We start from the raw sequence: 19,958 nt of genomic DNA, 5'->3' as shown, positions 1-19,958 counted from the left end.
ATTTAACGGACGCAAAATAATAAGGTTTTTTTTTTTTTTACAATAAGTAATCATGGCTGTCAAATGACAACAGCGACTCAGATTGTGTTTATTACATCCATGATCTGATGGTCATGATAGGTGCACCAAGGAGCCGCTGTGGTTCAGTTTTTCGTGTTGGTCGTCCCTTAACAGGAAGGTCGGGGTTCGATGCCAAGCTTCTGCAGCCACATGTCCGATGTGTCCTTGGGCAAGACACTTAACCCCAAGTTGCTCCCATTTGAGTGTGAATGAAGGGAGTAGTTACTTCTGATGGTGTAAGCTATTTGTCATAACTGCTGCAGCCCCTTTAATCTCAGATGCACCCAAAGTCATCTTGTTCTAGAGCCGGTCATGTTGGGATCATCGGGAAGTTTCGAAGTCTTGTATTGTGACATCCCGATTTAATTTGGATGCTTCCCAGGATTGAAAAAAAAACGGGAGCCTACAGGTAATACATAACACGGCATTGACATTGAACTCTGGAAATACTGAGCAGCAGTAAGACTTTGTGTACTTTTCAGCGGGCTGAGAGATAATCTGAAGGTGCATGCTGTAACTCATCCTCTCAGAGCTCCTCTATCCTCTGAACATCAGGCCTCCAGCTGTGAGACGGAGAGGATCAGAGAGTGTGAGGAAGAGCTGAGGCACGCACGCACGCACACGCGCGCGCACGCACACGCACACACACACACACACACACACACACACACACACACACACACACACACACACACACACACACACACACACACACACACACACACACACCTGTTTCAGCAGCAGTGAGTCTCTGAACGAGTCAGAGAAACAGTCGGAGCACGATGACGAGCTGACTCATGCAGCGTGGCCTTAAATCACTTCTGTACTGTGGAGTGGAGTGTCAGTAGTGTGGGTGTTTCCCAGAAATGAGCTTTTGTTATTTTGAAATATTCTGCAAACAAACAAACAAACAAACACATCTCTTAACTTTCAGTGTCATTAAAACTCTCTGTGTGCCAGCGTGCATAACAATGAATGCTGCACCGTGACTCACATCCACCAGTCAGCTGTTACATTTATCTCCATCAGGTTTTACTCTGACATTAATTATACATGGACAAAGAGTCCTACTGATTTTTCCTCCAGCTCCAGGAGGAGAAGAGTGAAACATCTTGACAATCTTTGGACCCTGAACGCCACATTCAGACATCATGACCCCCCAAACGCTGTCGTTTCATACCAGGGCATCTCAAACATGTTTTTTAAAACCTGCACAGAGAACAGACAGCATCTGGTAGGAGCCCCACGGTTTGTCCGTATTAAATGGAGATAAAGTTGTATGACGGATGTCAGATTAATTAATTAACTGGGACATGGACGGCAGCGATGTGTGACCACATACAGCTCAATACAAGAGACGGCCAAAAGGCTAAAGCAAAAAAGACAAGGAAAAAAAAGCATAACTAGCTGTAAACAGCAGCTCACTTTCCCCCTCTAACTGGAACGTAAAAAAATTTGAGCCTGAGTGATTGATCGGCCAGACGCTAATATCGGCCGATATCAGCATATCCAGTGACTATCGGTATCGGCCATTTTGATCCGTGCATGTGTGGGTTCTCTCCGGGTACTCCGGCTTCCTCCCACAGTCCAAAGACATGCTGGTTAGGTTAACTGGAGACTCTAAAGGTGTGAATGTGAGTGTGGCTGGTTGTCTGTCTCTATATGTCAGTGCTGTGATTGGCTAGAGAACAGACTTCTCCTCCTCCTCCGGGGTTCAGGTACGACACACTGCTGCCAGAACTAAACATAGGGAGAAGTAAGCGAGAAGAGTCAGAGTGCAGGAGGCACAGTTTCTGCCCGCGGTTGTTTTCCTGCCAGCCTCCGGTCCAACGTCAGGCAGGCAGAGAGGGGAGTACAGCAGGAAGCAGCATGTGTTTGTAATAAAAAATGTCATGAACAAATGGACCTGAGGTAATGTGTCCCACATGCTGCTGGTTCAGCAAACCAATCCAAATGTATTTATAAAGAACATTTAAAAGTGCTGCACACACTAAAAAACACCGACCAATGGAAGAACAGCAGGACTTGAGTGTGCTGGACAGACAAACACGCTGCTACTGAAACGATGGAGAAGACATCAGAGGAAGATGTTTGTCCTCGCGAACACCAGCAGAATATAAAAATGTTGATTGATAGTCAGACGGCGTCCCGTCTGCTACATTTCTCATTCACTTCTCTTGACTTCAGCCACGCCCACTCCGCTGTACTGTCACAGATTGTACTTGGATCCTGAGGAGATGTGTCACAGTTCAGACACGCATGACAGTATCCACTGTCCTGTCTCTACAATGAAGTCATACAAATCCCAAAATACATCTTTCAAAAAAAACCATTTGATATCACAAAAGTAATATCTCTAAAAGTTTAGGACATTTTGACAACCTTAATGTAGACTCGTATAAAAAAAATCGGAAAGCTCATGATGAGAAGAAACGAAGAAGAGAGACGGAGAGGAAGAGAAAAGAGGGAGATGAGCAAAGACAGGAAGAGAAGACGGACCAACAGAAGACGTTCACATCTTCATGTGATTTAACTCCACAGAGAATAGGAATTAGACAAATACACCTGCTAAGGTTTGAGTTTTTCCGTGTTTCTTCTCATCTAAGGTGCAGTGGTAAAAACATCCAGCTTTGTCTCTCTGTGGAAGAGAGAGAGCACCATGAATGTTTGGGCTCAACCAGTTAAATGGTTACAAAAGAAGACGCCGACCAACGTCTCCAGCTTATTGAATCAAAAAAGAAAAATATCTCTGGTGGAAGAGATTCAATAAAAGATACTGACGAAGGCCTCCTGACCAAGCTGCGTTAGTGTTCACATGGAGAATAGAAAGAGCAACGACGTATTCACTGGATGCATAAAGGAGGAAATGCAGTGACACACTCACACACACACACAGAGTCTGAAGGTCAGCGCTCGGAGCTCTCAGGGGAGGAAAAGAAAACCGGACTCTGGATCAGAATCAGCACGACATCAGCACTTCTCGAACGCTGCTAAGCCTCAGTGTATCTGTTTCATGTTGTTCACTGGCAATAACACAAACTATAGGAGACAGTCCGACCTAAAGCCCAGCACACCTGTGCATGACCGAGTTCACTGCACATGCCTTTAAATAGAATTTTATGTAGATTAAATATTTGCAAACCAAAAAGTCTGTTATAGAGCTTTCTATTCCAGTCAAAAGAAAAGACGATAACATCGGCCAATATTAGCATATCAAGTATCTGTATCTGCTAATTTTATGGCAGATACGTGCTAATATTTCTAGATTTATTCACCAAACATCATTTCATTTGAGTTTCATTGTATTACACTAGCAGTTATCTTTGACCAGCAGAGGGCGCTGTTTGGATTACAACAAGCATCATAACTCGAGCAGTGGAGCACGTACTGTACATGCTCAGTTACTTTCTAGCTGAGTGACCATCTCGTCTTCATTATTTTCCTTTTCCACAAGTGTTTGATGATTGCATTTGCAAGATATCAGACGATATATCGGTATCAGACCCAAGATTCCCTTATCGATCGGGCTGTTATACAAACAACATACAAGAGTTAGGGTCAATGGGAAACTACCTGAAGGGTTAGCACTCAGAAGAGATACAAGACAAGGCGAACCTCAGTCACCACAAAGATTTATTTTATGTCAGGAACCCCCTCATTTAGCTCCAATCCCCCCGAGCAGCTCAAACAGCAACAACACAGCAGTGATCGGAGTGTTAATATTCATATATCAGAGGATTATTATGTCGTCCAGGGAAACTTTATGTTGACTCCTCACTGACTGTCAGCAGCAGCACAAAGTATAAGTCTCTGTGTTCTCCATGTGCAGACAGACGCATGAAGACGTTTGAAATTAATTAAATTAAATTCTTAATTGTTCAGCTCAAACATCAAAAACAAAGAGATCCCAGTTTCCACCTCTAAAGCTCAGCGTAGATCTGATTAAACTGCAGGAGATCTGAACTCTGACAGCCAAGCAGCACATGGAAGCAAGTTACCTTCACGTCCTCGACTAATCTTCAGGACACAGAGGGATTCAGGAACAAACTACAAGAGGAATAGTAGAAGAGGAAGTAGCTCATCAGCGCCGTGAAGAGTGTCCATCCATTTCCAGAGACCTCATCTGAGCTAATAAGTGAAAATGTGCTCTGGGCAGGAACATAGAGAGCTCCTCTTCACTCTAATCGAGCGGCTCTGTGTGGAGCCTCCATTTGGGGAAATTATGTTCTGATGCGACAGAGTTATCAGCGGAGGATTCCCACACACGGCCAGAACAGGCTAACTGTCACTGCTCATCGTTATCCTCTCACGTAATGAACTGAGGAGTGCTGCTGCTGCTGCTGCTGCTGCTGCTGGCAGGTCTGACTGTTTGAGACGCTGTGGTTAAAGAACAGCAGGAGAGATGATGCAGGAATAACGGGATCAAGAGATGCTGCAGAGATATGCACACGTTTGAGACCTCGTTTGGACTTTAATGATTCAACATGAACTGTATTTGTCCCACAAGGTGATCAAATTTGTCTTCAGCTCGTCACTCAAGCTGTAACCATAAAAAGACAACATTCAACATTTCAGAGCAACAACATGGAGTTCAAATGACTTTTAATAACACTTTGATTTAAGATCACAATATTCACCATTAGAGGAGGAGTCAGTAGAACATTCAAACTGAGCCCCTCCTCCTGGGCTCATCTCTCCCAGAAGCAACTCCTCCATGCAGGACGTGGTGTGCACATTTACTGCTTGTAGCTACACTGCAAGCCCAAGCACACTAACACAAGCTAACCGCCGGTGTTTGTCACCTTCCTGTCCAACAGGAAGTAGACTAACTCCACGTCCACGAGTAAAAGACAACACAAGGTTCAACCTCGTTTTAGAACGAGCTTTATCCACTTGGTGTTTCTCCTCACTCTGATTATATTTTCTCTTCTATGCCGCTACGTCCACGTCCGTCATACGTCAGTCAGAGGACAGAGTCTCTGCAGACACAGTCACCACCACACATGTACGGAGGCTGCTTCACTTCAGGAGAAGTCTGTATTTTATTTTGAATGAGTAAGCATCAAACATTTCACTTTTTTACTGTTCCTAGCTGTTTTCATTAACCCTTCGGCCCGTTACGAGTTGATGACAACAGACAAATTTGGATCAGAGTTCATCCACCGTGAATCCAGAAGTTTCCAGGCGTGTCCTGACGTGCAGCCTGCGCCATCAGACCTCTGAGTTTTCTGATGGTGACACGACAGTCTCTGAGATTTCTGCACAGCTCACATTAAAAGTGTACAGAAATGTTTACCAGCATCTATTTCAAAATGTCCATCCAGTCTGGCTCTGTTTAATCTGGATCACTTCTCTGAGAACAACAATAGGAGTTCAGTCACTGATGCTGCGCCTCACTAATCCACGTGCTGGGACTTGTTTGCTCGAGTCTTCTTCCTGCTATAATAAGAAAAGGCATCGCCTGTCTGGGTGTCATCTGTCACCCACAGCTTCTCTTATGGATTTTCCTGTTTTGATCCCTGCCATCTGTGCTTCTCTCTTTCGCTCCCTCTGTGCTTCCAGAACAACATAATGAACAATTCCTACATAACAGCGACTCAAAACTAGACGTGTCCTCATTTGTTCTTATCGTTAACCTAACTCCAGGTGAGGGTGAATCAGCTTCCTGTCGTCCCAGAAGGTTTCATTTAGAGGAAAACAAATCTCTAAAAGACAGAAATAATAAAAGCAGCTGCAGCTCTTTGATAAAGTCACACGGGGAAATAACAACAGGCGATAAATAGGAAGCGAACACATTATGCAGAGAGGTATTAAGAGATAACGGCTCACTCTCATGGTAAATATTGTCAGGGCTATTGAGGAGTAAATGTCATTTTAGGAGGAGGTCAAGAATGACAAAAAGAAAAATGCACTGAATGTCTGTTAGCTGCAGCCTCTCCAGCACAGTTTAATCAAATGACATCACAGAGTGGAGCTGTGGTTTTTAAACTTAAAGAGATAAGCACTCAGGTTTGTAATGTTCTGCTGCAGAGCTTTAGGAAGTCAGAGGAGGAGGTCTGCGTCGAATAAGAAATAACCGGGCCCTGAACATTGGGGTACTTTTCTGTGCCTGTTGATTGTGTACAAGGCTGCAGCCACGTTTATTAAAAGGTGTGTGTTGAAGCGAGCAGTCGACGAGCTGCACTCAACAATGAGGAACATTAAAGAGGCAAAAACCTAAAAGATAGGTTTCTCTTTTCACTTCGACTTTAAGAAACCATTTTTTTTAGTAAGAGGAGAGTAGCGGGCAGTTTGACAGATGTGCAGAAGTTTCTCCCAGAAATAAATCCAGTTAGAGTTGATTGTTTACTTTCGATTTTCACATGCTCTGTTCGCTGCCACTCTAGCCAACGATCATGTTTCCACAGGGCGCCACAGTAGTCTCCGGAGCGTGACTGCATCAAGCTGGACAGAATAACACGACCTGGACAGGAAGTCAGACAAGGAAACACAAACTGCATCCGGTCAATTTCAAAATAAAACAAAAATACACAGACTCCTGATCGTATATCCCAACAATTTACAGCAGTGTTTCCCACACATAGATGATACCTGAGCGGGCCGCCCAGGTATATTTCAGACCTGTTTTTATTACATTTTTCATTTATTCATAAAATCGCTATGTGCGCGAGAGAGAGCGAGAGAGGGGGAGAGAGAGAGAGAGCGCGCACGTGCGATAGAGTGCAGGCACGCTCTCTGGACCTCAAAACCAAGAGAGCTGTATCACATCCGCTTCAGAGAAAGAGAGAGAGAAGGTCCACTGTCCATACACCCCTCTAGCTCCCGTCAAAACTGAAGCTTCTCATGGCTTCGTTTTGTAAATGTTAATATACAGCTGCTTGCTGCTGATTCTGTGCTGGACTCCTATAAATAACGGAATATCAAGTGGAACTTTTCAAAACGTGAGCGTACTCCTGGTGTTTGTGTCTGTGTGCGTGCATGGATAAATTGAACAGATTAAAGTTGTTTGTTGCAAAAAACTAAATTAATTTAGAGGGAGAAACACATTTGATATAAATACAAACCTAATATTAAATAAACCCTAAGATAAGAGTAAGGAAAAAGTATGTTGATCTCCTGCACGGCCTGACCCAGAGTGAGATAAAAGTAGGAGGGGTTTCATTTCAAGCAGAGAACGATGTCCACATGTGGTTATGCAGGAACTGTTCAGGTATGATTATGATTGAATTTTTAATGGATGCACAAAACAGACACAATGCATCCATCTGGTAGAAAGTCCAGTATTTTATCATATCACAATATATATATATATCCTACAAGAATAAATAAGAATATCTTTTTGCACTATCATGCAGCCCTGATCTGAAGTAAACTCAGCTGCAGCTCTCTGAGCACCGTACCAGACTCCATGTCATATCAGCATTCCTCACTCCCTTCCTAAACCTGCAATTAACTCCAGAGCTGCTCCGTGTGTGTGTGTGTGTGTGTGTGTGTGTGTGTGTGTGTGTGTGTGTGTGTGTGTGTGTGTGTGTGTGTGTGTGTGTGTGTGTGTGTGTGTGTCGGGCTCTGCTGCGCGAGGGTTTCCCTCACACAGACGTGTTTTATCTCACTCTCAGACAGAATGGGGACTGGTCTCATTGGTCTCACTGGTACGGAGTGGTACAGCTGCAGACCAGAGTCAATCCTGTCTGCTGCTCCCTCACCCCCCCCCCCCCCCCCCCCCGTCAGCATGTGTGCACCAGGCACTGACCTCGCACTGTAACACCGACGCACAAAAGATCAAAAGATCTGTGAATGGAATGGGACCTGCACTCCTTCACCCAGAAAAACTCTTCCACACACGTCTGTCTGGCTCGTCTTGGAAAAGTGAAAAGTGGAAAGTGTGGGTTCAACCAGATCATTTCCTGCTGGTAGAACATACTGCAAGTCTTTAAAGGAAAGTACGGCCGCACTGTTTTGGTCCGCTGACTTCAGCGAGGTGCTTTGAGTACTGTTATTTACTGTTTTTATGTTCTCACTTTCACAACATGTTCCCTTTTCTCCACACTCAGAGGAGTGTGTATTTGTGCTGTGATAATGATAACAGAGCATGTTTTCCTGGCATGAAGAATTTGAGTGAAGAGGGAACAATGCCACAAAGCAGAATGCCCGGTTCTTCAAATTACCTAAAATTGCGCCGCAGCAGGGTTAGATTTCCCATGGCAGCAGCTCCACAAACATGAATTACATTTCCACATAGGAGAGAGAACCATCTTTGGCTGCTGTTAACATGTCAACCTTTCCTTTTCCCATGTGGATAGACACACACTGCAGAGACTGACAACACAGTACACATTCAGCTGACAGCTCCAGATAAACATTTTATCTCAAGATTTGAAAAGCAGAATATCAGGCCTGCTGCTTGTAATCAGTTAAAAAAAATGTCTGCCAAAGCAGCGAGCTAAATTTACTTGTTCTTGAAAAAAGATAAAAATTGAATGTTAAGAAACTTAATGAGTACATTTTGCTTTCTGCACATGCAGCCAGTTTTTCTCTTTACAAGCATTTCAGGCCTAAATGTTGCATCTTGAAATAAGAGGATGAATGTGTGGCTTATATTAAAGCTCCCATATTCTCTTCATGTTCCCCTTTCATGTTTTCAGTCTGTGAAACCTATGACGCAGCTTTACATGATCTTATCTGATAGCGAAACAGTTTGTTTTAGCTGCTGTCTCTTTAAGGCCCCCCTCTTCATGTGCCTACTTTCTTCTGATTGGCCAGCTGTCTGGAAGACCTCCTCGGGGCAGAACGCTGCAGGGCTGCCAGGGGAGGGCTGCTCTCCAGTGCTGGGAGAAGAGAGTCTATGTAAGAGGTTTCAGCAGCTTACGTAGAGGCTTGAAGCCGTCTGGTGAAATTATTGGTTTCATATCGGGGAACTACGTGATTTACAGAAGAAGCCGTTTAGCGCCCTCTGCAGACTCATCCTGAGATGCGTGCCAGCAGCGCCACTCAACTGAGATCTTTTTCACATACGCTGGGAGTCTATTTTCAACAGAGCACGCTGCAAGCACGTGTCAAGCTGGACAGAATAGATCAACCCAGACAGGAAGTCAGACAAAGAATCGCACAGAGCATCCGGTTTTTCAAAATAAAAACACAATATACAGACTCCTGATCACTCCCATCACTTTATCAACATGACGTCAAAACAGGCACGGCATGAAAAACAAATCATGCTGCAGTATGCACGCCGTCTGACGGAGCAGAACCGTGGCGCTGACGGAACGTAGCGTGCACAGACTATTTGGAAATTGGCAGTAAGTGTAATGTAATATATCACATTACACTTACTGCCAATAACTGGGAATTAGACAAATACACCTGCTAAGGTTTGAGTTTTTCCGTGTTTCTTCTCATCTAAGGTGCAGTGGTAAAAACATCCAGCTCTCTGTGGAAGAGAGAGAGCACCATGAATGTTTGGGCTCAACCAGTTAAATGGTTACAAAAGAAGAAGACGCCGACCAACGTCTCCAGCTTATTGAATCAAAAAAGAAAAATATCTCTGGTGGAAGAGATTCAATAAAAGATACTGATGAAGGCCTCCTGACCAAGCTGCGTTAGTGTTCACATAATATGGAGAAATCACCTCCATTACTCCCACTTGGAAGAGAGAGAGAGAGAGAGAGAGAGAGAGAGATGGAGCGATACTGTACTTCAATTTGGCAGATGGCGGCTCGGTTAAGGTCAAGCCATCCTCTGATAGACCGGCAGGCTGACCTTGTTTGTCCCTGCAGACTGAGGGCTCCTGAGGTTCAGAGGGCGTGCACCGTCACAAGAAGACACGGAGAGGAGAACGACTAATTCCACAGAACGAAGCTTCCTAAATTAACATGACCTGTCGTTCTGTAAGGAGCAGACACACCTGTAAGTCTGACATCTACAGTAACTGAAACACAGTCACCCACCACTAGGTGGGGCTGTAGCTGCGGTTTATTGGACGTCTCCTCTCGCTCTTCTACCAAGATGTAAACAAGCACAGCGAACACTTCCCACATCTCGTAGGAGCAGCAGTGTTTGTCCGTATTTTAAACAAGAAAATGGAGATAAAGTTGTGTGTAGGTTTTTTAAGGTTTAACTGGGATAACGACCGGAGCGAAGAGTAACCACGCTCAGACATGAGGACGTTAACCTGCAGGGAGGACTGGACGGTACAACATGTAGAATTTTTAAGTTATTAAAACATGGACGAAACCTACGTTGTATGTTTTGTGTTGAGTACTAAATATTTCCAACAGTCATCAAAGAGAAGTCCTTAGTTTTAGATTTGTAACGCTACGTTGCTTGTCGCAGCGCAGGCCATGTCAGAGCCGCCATGACAGAAACGACATGTTTATCGTTGCTCTGGAAACATCAGGTGTTATGTCAAAGACTGCTGCATAAGGAAGTGTGAGGTGCTACCGAAAGCTGCCGTATGTGCTGCTGTGATAAAAACGTCATGTAATTTATACTTGGAAACATAGCTCATCAGTAATCCTCAGATCGGTTTCACCCGGTCAACTCACGAGTTCGTTTTCATCTGGGGGTTTGGGGGGAGGGTTAGCAGAGAGAATTAGGGGTGCAGAAATGCAAGGTTTTCTCTAATCGATTACTATTCCCACTGTTAAAGCGAGTACTCGAGTAATCATTTTGTAGTTCTTTTTTTTTTCTGTGATTCTTTTCCCCCACGGGAGGCCCCGCCCCCAACTATGACGCGATGCCGACTGTATCTATTGATTAATTTGAATCGTCGGGATTTTAATAATTGTTAGTAATAGGGCTACTTTGTATTAACGTTCAAATTAGGACATTTCTTACATCAACAGACAGCAAACCTCAAATAAAAATCCACACAGACGTATCTTATGACCATTTTAACACTTCATTATAATTAAGAGCAGTGAGTGTGGCGAGCGGACGTGCAGACATCAATGCGCACTCATCGCACGTTGAAGCTGTTTTGACAGCAACATTCTGTTAACAAAGACTACAGTCTACAGTGTAGAGCACACTTTACTCTGGTAAATGAAGTTACAATAGAACAGGTGAACGATTTAAGTGTCTGCCTGTTTCATCTTTCTCCTCTGTGCATAATCACACACTCGCTCAATCTCGTTCGTCCGTCCGCTATGAGCTCTGTCTCCCTATGAGGTTGTTCCATTTCGTAGTTATTAAAAGAATAATCATCTAAAATTCCAAAATATAGGAAAACATCTAGTTATGCTGCTCTGTCCTGGATGATCAAACGTCATTGGTTTGGCGGAGTAAAGCGGTAATCGCAAAGTGAAAGTCCTTCTTTTTCTGACTAAAAACACAATTTGAACTGAACTTTTGTAGATCATATTGCATATTTCGTTTGTTTGGGACTTTTAATGAATGATTTTTTTTTTTTTATTTTAGACGGCGTTATGACTCAGAATCTGGTAGAACTGACCTGTAAACTAGAATGGACCAGCTCTGCTCTCCTTCTGTTATGCCAATTCTTCAGACTACAGGAGAGTTCAAATGTAACTTCAGTAATGATCAGTCCCATGTATGGAGGTTGTGGTCCTCCAGGCAGGCGGCCCGGGTTCGAAACCGACCTGTTGCTCCTTTACCGCTTGTCAATCCCCACTTTCTCTCTCTCTCCCTGATTTCCATCTCTATCCACTGTCCTATCTCTCCAATAAAGGCACAAAAAGCCCAAAAATACATCTTTAAATATTTTTTTAAAAACAACATCTTACATCGCACACAGAAGGACAAACTCCACACAAGTTCCTCTCTCTGATCTCAAACATTTACACTCTACAAGATCTGAAATAATGACTCATCCCTCACTACAGGATGTGATTAGGAATATGGTGTGTGTCAGTGGGAGCAGCGCAGCATCTCACAACGTCTCGTGTGATCTGAGAAACCGTCGTAAACAAACAGAGACAGACTGAGACGTGCTGCAGTGATGCTGGATGAGAACATGTGTTGATACAAACACCTTCACTGTCTTGCTTGTCTTCTGATTATTATCCATCAGAACCAACCTAGGACCCAGACCAGATTCTTCCCTGTGCTGGTGTGAGAGGTGAATCAGGTCAAATCAACCACAAACTCTGGAGTCTGAGCACAGCCTTTGGCAACAAATCAATAGTCCCCTCGCACCACACGTTTTCCTGCATCTTAATCATCAGTCCAATGCAGCACTGAGCACTCGCCACACCTCTTTTACGGCTGGAGAAATACTGCATGCAGCGTGTCCTGAGCGTGCTACACGTGTTATATTGATTTATCTTTGAACTGCATGCATGCATTATGCTTCAAAATACTGTAGGTATGGAGACTGTAGTCTTCCAAGCCGGCGGCCCGAGTTCAGGTCCCGCCTGTGGCTCCTTTCCCACATGTCATTCTCCACTCTCTCTCGCCCTGATTTCTGACTCTAGCTACTATCCCATCTCTCCATTAAAGGCACAAAAAGCCCCCAAAAAATATTTTTTTAAAGTTTAAAATATAAATGATACTGGATGTTGTCATCATAGTAGGACAATCGGGATACTACAATGTTAAACTTTGATATGATTAATGTAAAAATCAATAAATATACCTGTTTGGATACCACGGCAACAGCAATAGAAGTCTGAGGCACACATTATTGGGTAATTTATCGTTTCTAAATCAAACATTTCAGAAAGACTCCTGCATACTGTCTATAGGTCTGCAATGTTTTGGTACGGAAACGGTGCCAAAGTATTTGTACAGTAGCCCTATTCAGACTGCCGTTTCAAGGTGCATGTAGGAAGTAGTAACCGAGGTGTTACAGGGGCGAGATGGGTGTATGTGGAGCTCCTGCTGTGCCATGCTCTCTTGGGCTTCCACAACACCATCAGGCAATGTGAAGTCACAGACTATCGATCTGGTACCGCAGCGCAGGGAATTGAAACTGATTGAAGTTATCAAAAAATGTTGACAGCCTTACATCATACTCACTAATGCACATTGATTGTTCTGATGCTGACGGTGCAGCTGAAGCCTCACAGTCATGCATGAATAAGCAAACAGCACAGGAGGGGGACAACAAACGCAACTTAAAGTTTCACTGTACCTTTAAAAACAAAGAGGTACATCGAAAAATAAAGTGCTCTCCTCATGATGCCAGGCTTCTGTGGGTGATTCATCGATACACTCTCTAAGTTTCTCTCTCTCTCTCCTTCTCTGTGCCTGTCTGTCTCTCTCTCTCTGCCTCACTCTATAACTCACTTTTATTCACGTCACTCTACATAATGCATGATAGCACATAGGCCCCCCGGGGGTCTGTCATTACGTAAACCTGTTGCAAGAGGAGCCACAGCAGCATTTTTACAACATCCATCAAAACAGGGGAGAGCGGGTTTCAGAGAGCCTGGTGATGTATTGCTGGATAAGCAGCAGTGAGGTCTGAATTTAATCACACTCATTTTAAAAGCACACATCAAATATTATTTCTTTACACTTTGAGAGCTGGAGAAAAAAAAAACGACAAGAGAAGCAGTGTGTATGCCAGAGTCAGCAAATAAAAGGCATGAATGAAAGAGCACAAAGACTCAAAGTGACCTCTGCAGGGCATCAGTGTGTCAACTATCAGGGAGAGCCCCTTTATGAGAGCTCTCAGAGTGAGGCACCCAGCCCGAGGACATCAGTGTGCATCAACAAAAAACAACACATACAGTAGAGTAACATGTGCAAGGATGCAGATGACAAAAGAGGGAAGCTGGCCTTAAAAATGACCACTCTCTCTCTCACTCTCTCTCTCACTCTCTCTCACTCTCTCTCTCTCTCTCTCTCTGTCTCTCTGCTCAGTCATCAGCTGCCTGCAGCCTCTGCAGCTCTCTGCACTCCCAGAGCAGAAAGCATCACAATAGATGAAAACACGTTGCTTCACTGATGACTTCAAGCTCACAGCCACTCAACAAGAGAAACACAGAGATGGTGTCGTCAAATATTTTCCTTCCTGGCTGACAGTGAGCTCTTTATCCTCACAGCTGTGCTCATAATCAGTTCATTTTTGGTGCATATGAGACCCGCAAGGATCAGCATCACAAATGCTGTTATTGTAGTTGTTAGTAAAGGCCTTTACCTGGAGGTGTTAATAAAAGGCGATATGATGTCTAAATTGAGATCAGAGGCTCTACAGGTGACACATTCAAGTATGTGCAGAGAAACAAGAGAGGGGCTCTGTGCCATTGGCTGATTCCGAACTCACCGCTCGCGTTCTTCCCACAGATCAGGTGTTGCCAGGGCAGCAGAGACCCCCAGATCTCCGCGTCCCCGCTTACGGCCTGTTCCAGGGTCTCCACGGTGAACTTGGGGATCCCGTTATCGCGCTCGAGCAGCGCACTGCGCAGAACCCGCGCGTACACCTCTCTGAACAGGCTCTCCATGCACGCAGCCAGGTAGATGGCCGCGTGCTCGTGGATCCTGACCGCCACCCTGCCGTCCACCATCCACCTGAAGAACTTGCCCACGTTGAATACGAGACCGCAGCGCAGCGACTTCCCGCGGCTGAACTTGTCCTCCTCCGTGCTCATGTTGTACAGGGACAAGGCACTGAGGGCCGCGCTGATGCAGCTCGTCGACACGCTCCACGACAGGACCATCTTTATGGCACTTTGGATCTCGTATTTGGTGCATTTGGCGTAGCGCAGACTCAGCCGCTGCGCCTCCTTGGCGACCCTTACCAGAGCCCGGCTGACCAGCACCGACAGCCGGAGCAGGACGTCCTGTGGTGGGGTCGGCAGGCTCATCTCCTCGTCCCTGCTCAGCGCGCTCGCCACTTCCCCGAGGCTCCACGGAACATCCTCAAGCTCGGGTAGTTTCGCGCACTGCCCGGTGCTCTCCAGGATCTCGGCGTCTTCGACCAGGACTGTGTTAACAGTGTCCAGGCTGTTGTGTCGACTGTGCATCGAGTCGGTTAGATGCCAGTGAGTCCCTCCATGCGCCTCCGAGCAGCACAGCGACGCACTGGAAGACCTGAAGGAGTCGGCGGCTCCACCATAACCCGAGTCTAGCGTCAAATCCTCCAGGGTCCTCGCGGCTGACTTGCTACTCCTTGCCATAACTGCACTTCATGCTGCAAGAGAGGTTTTGAAAAGTGAGGGGGAAAGATTCAGCACGGAGGAGCCTGTGTGCGCAGGCGCGCTGCACGAGCTCAGCTCACAGATACCACTGAGCTTTGAGAGAAAGTCTTTGCAGGCTGTCGGATAAAGTTAAAGAGAAGTATTTCACACAGCTCATCATCACGCACAGAGCCGAGGAAGCGCAGTGTCTGACACAGGGGGCGGGGCCTAACGAACCGAGAGCAGCTGTCAGCCAATGAACTCTCAGGAAGAAGAAGCAACGAGCTCTAATTGGAGGATCAATATACAGTAGAATATAGCTCTTTAACGAATACCTCTACACAAAAACACTTTCTATTTGTAACTTTTCTGTGGCTTTTGATACATTAGATTGATTTAATCTTGGATTTTAAATGTATAGAGAATAAAAAATGAGGGCTCAGAATGAGATGTTGAGTTTCAGTCATTAAAAAAAGGAGATCAACACTAAAGCTTACTTGTGAGAAAACTTCATTCATTAAAACTTTGGAGAAGAATAAATCGAGACATCCTTTCAAATGTTAAATATTAAGAGTAAAAGATGACACACTAAATCGTGTAATACAGGCGTGTGTGTTTGATGTAACCATGTTTAGGGGACGAGTTCCCTAGAGGATCAGGCTCTCAGATATTTTCTGAGGCTAATGTCTGATGGTAACATGACTCAAGAACATTAATAATAGATTGCATGCATAATGTATCCTTCTCTCCTCTGCAGGAGAACTCATTGAAAAGGTCTGAATTACTTTCAAGGTCATTCACTGGATCCCTTACAGGGTCTAATACCAAAGACATTTTATTTTCTCCGTGAAACCTTGACTCTGTGGAAGCTGCATGAATGCTAATCCACCTTTAATGAACAGCCATGATGGACATGACGAGCACCCAGTTTATCAGATGTTAGGGATATTAGTAATTCCCAAACGACAGCAGGAAGAATTTAAAAAGTGAGTTAAATGATCTGAAGAGAACTGCAGGCGCAACTACATCCCTTCAGTGCAAACACCTTTGAATGTTTAATGTCTCAAATGGTAGGGAAATCTAAACTCGTCGTAAATGAAAACACTGCAGGAAGTTGAGATGGCTCAAAGGTCTGTGCGAGTGATGCTGCTTCACATCTGAGCTGCAGAGAGAGACAGAGCGGAGGAGAGGTTTCATGTTTCTCTGGAGCAACAGTGAACCCTGCTGCTCTGCAGGAGAACTTCACTTCATGTGACCCTGATGCTCTGCAGGAGAACTTCACTTGATGTGACCCTGATGCTCTGATATCGTACTCGTTGGTGACAATATGTGTCTTTTGTGTATGAAAAAGGGGTTAGTCCAGTACAACCAATCTCAGACCCACAAAGTCTGCCCAGAACCTGGGTGTCATGATTGATGACCAGCTAATATTTAAGGTTCATGTGGCCTCTATCGCCCGGTCATGTCGATTTGCCCTGTACATCATCAGGAAGATCAGACCTTACCTGTCAGAACATGCTGCAGCTCCTGGTTCAGGCTCTTGGGATATCACGCATCGACTATCGCAGCTCTCTACTGGCAGGTCTTCCTACATGCACTATCAAACCCCTGCAGATGATACAAAATGAATCAGCACAACTTGTCTTCAACCTACCTAAAAGAGAACATGTCACTCCGCTGTTCATCTCCTTACACTGGCTCCCAGTTACTGCTCACATCTAATTTAAAACTCAGCTGCTTGCTTTCACAACAGCGAAAAAAACGGCTCCTCCTTACCTAAACTCTCTCATCCAGGTCTACACTCCCTCCCACCCACTACACTCTGCCAATAAAAGTCATCTGATCCAACCTTCACAACAGCATCCTAAGACGCTGACTAGACTCTTTTCACTTGTAGAATTGGATAGTAGAAGTTGCATGGTTTACAGGAATCTGCAAGATGTTGCAAAGTGTGCAAAACTTACTTGTATGAACTACAGAGTCTGTGTTTGACTACGGATATAATAATCCAATTTAAACGCGTTAGTGCAACACACAGCGTCAGATGTGGTGATTTTATATGATTTTACTATATTGTAACTCGTAGAGTAACTACGCTGGGAGTGAGTAACAGGTGGGATCATTCACGATCTTACCTGCATGCCTCAGGGTCCTGGAGGTGTACGGGTCCTGGAGAGATGCTAGATTACAGCTGATCACTCACTCTGCAGAGCGGATGATACGCTGCAGCCTGCCTTAGTCGTCAGCAGAGGCAGCATGGTGCCAGACTGATGGAGGAGGAGAGAATGGACAACATTACTGCTGTGAAAAATATCTCTCTCTCTCAGTAGAATATGTGCATGTGATTCATGTGAATCAAATCTAATACAGACAAATATAAAAAAAAAGACACAATGTTCACACTCTCAAAGTCTTACAAGGACAAAACATGTTCAGGATGTTTTAAAGACTAAAGTCACAATGGAGATCTTAAAGGTTCTCCTCAGCACAGAGAACGAGGCAACAGCGGGTCAAAGGTTAAAAACGAGAGAGACCTGGCTATATTATACGGGAACACCTTCTTCCTTGAGGTTCAGAGAGACAAACAGAGACATTGATTGATTTTAATCGGGTTCATTTATCTCAGTAAGCTCCCTGATTGATCCACAACAGCTCTATTAGTCTTGGGAAACGCTGTCGTTTAACCTTTTCTAGAATCAATTTGTGTTAGGTTGAAGATCCAATCAGTAAGATGTGTAGTGAGTGAAATGATAAAGGTATCTTACTATATGATCAGACATTAAGGAAACATGTTATGTTGAAGTGCTGGCTTCTCTGACAACAATGCAGCAGTCAGTATGTCCTCCTTCTAACTTTAGATTCTGGTCCTGGATGCTCTGGATTTGTTTGGACCAGAGAAGGTAGGCGGTTTTAAGGCACCCCCAAACGGCTGTTTTGGACGCCCCTCGGTTTACCAGATATGAGAGCAGTTATCAGGTCAACAGGTGTTGCAGTGATGGAAGCGGGCAAGAGAAGTGGTTCAGATAGAAGTGATTGTACCCGACCTAAAAAGCCTCTGCATGTTTCTAATAAGCTCCACAAGCAGAAACGTGCTCAAACTAGGATCAATATTGGAGATGCTTTTGAAAAATGGAGAGAGGTTAGAACACAGAAAGGTTTACAGACCGATGCAGAGCTGGATAAACACTGAAGCTTCAGTGTCCACCACATGGTGACCTGCGTGAGCATGGACTCTAGAGAGGAGGGGGAGGGGGGAGACAGCTCTCTCCATATTTTTTAATTTGGACTGCAGTACCCATTTTAAACACTAAATGTCAGAGTTACATATTGCTCCTTTAACAAGTAAAATTGGATTATAGAGCTGACCTTGAAGGTTATTGTCGTTCCAGCAGACAATTTAGCCGTTCCAGTTGAGAGACTTCTTTATTCATCTTAATCAAGAAGGAGCAGCTGTTGGAGGCAGCACTGCTCTCAACCAGCTGATTCAAAACGGTGATTCTGTGCTCTTTTTAATTGATAAAGCTGATCAGGGCTCTGAGCACAAACACAATGATGTGTGTTTAAGACATCCTGTCAGCACAGCTCCGATAACGATGGTCTGTTCATCTGTTCACGACTACAGACTTAAAATCTGCATTTCATGGAGAAGCTTGGTATCGTTTTCCGATATTTTTTATGGAGCCACACAGTTTGATATATGTAGTCGTTCTGAAACTATCTAAACGTCCTCTGGATTGATTTGATCCGACTCTTGTATGTTAATTCTACAGAGATTGTCCTCGAACAGGATGTCTCAGCTATGAGGGAAATGGCAACAGCGATTAATCATAGCCACATGGCAGCCATTTTTCAGGGTGAGAAGCTGAAAGGCTCATATGATCCATCTATCTGACAGTTGTTATCAGTTCACAACATCCTGATTCAGTCATGACTAAAAGGAAACCCACAGTGAAATAATGTACAGGCATCAGACCCCGTCTCAAAGGAGACTAAAATAGTGAGCGTTCAGACACTTCAAACCTTAAAATCTGTTAGATTAAATTAACTGAAGGCACTTAAAAAATGGAGCTCAGCATTCAAGCAGGAAGACTGTGTTTATCTTCTCACACATTCATTCTTCTTCCTTGATAACCCAGCCCCTCCCTCTCTTCCACTCCCTCCGTCTCCCTGCTCTGGTGATCAACTGATAAGATTGTTGTGCGCTCGAGGTAATTGTATTGTGGGAAAAATGATCGTGTGGACGTAATATAATTATCTTATGGAAACAAGACATCATGTTGTGCACAAATAAGATGAGAACTTCCGTGGATGTGTGCACAGTCAGAGATGCTGCTTGTCAACAGGAAAGGCAGGCAACTGCTCGGGGCCCCAGACCAGTACAGGGCCCCTGAGGGCTCACAAACTTCAACTGAAGCAATGGCCCAAGATGTGCACATTTTCCCTCTATTGCGGTGAAAACCAGATTTCGTAGATGAAAGTCAACAAAGAAAGATGAAGAGGAATTATCCGTCTATCGGAGAGAAAAAAAGAAACAGGAAAAAAGAGGAAGAGGAGTAAGAGTTGGGACATGATGGTGATGAACGCTGCTCCCCCCAATTGATTTTTGCCTCGGGCCCCAACAGACTCTAGAATCGCCCCATGTGAGTGTATGTTATGTTGAGCTCACTCCACGATATAAGTATCTTGTTGGCACTACTGTGCACACAATATAATTATATTTAATTATCCTGTGTGCAGAAGTTACCATCTCATCAGTGCACACAAGATAACATAATTTGTTCCCAAAGGACAAATAAAGGTGTACATATGATAAGCTTG

General features: G+C 44.4%; 1 protein-coding gene across 2 annotated transcripts in view; it reads right to left on the bottom strand.

The window, feature by feature from the left end:
- The window catches only part of btbd11b (BTB (POZ) domain containing 11b), a 76,159-nt gene extending 60,829 nt beyond the window's left edge, over positions 1 to 15,330 (bottom strand). For both annotated transcript variants that reach the window (XM_061036623.1, XM_061036624.1), the window contains exon 1: positions 14,288 to 15,330. In XM_061036623.1, the coding sequence (XP_060892606.1) occupies positions 14,288 to 15,140 (853 nt within the window). In that variant the 5' untranslated portion in view covers positions 15,141 to 15,330. The remainder of the gene's footprint in view (positions 1 to 14,287) is intronic.
- Between the last annotated feature and the right edge of the window lie 4,628 nt (positions 15,331 to 19,958).

This window comes from Labrus mixtus, chromosome 4 (genome assembly GCF_963584025.1).
Source record: "Labrus mixtus chromosome 4, fLabMix1.1, whole genome shotgun sequence".
Lineage (NCBI taxonomy): Eukaryota > Metazoa > Chordata > Actinopteri > Labriformes > Labridae > Labrus > Labrus mixtus.
This window is presented reverse-complemented; position numbering and strand designations above follow the sequence as displayed.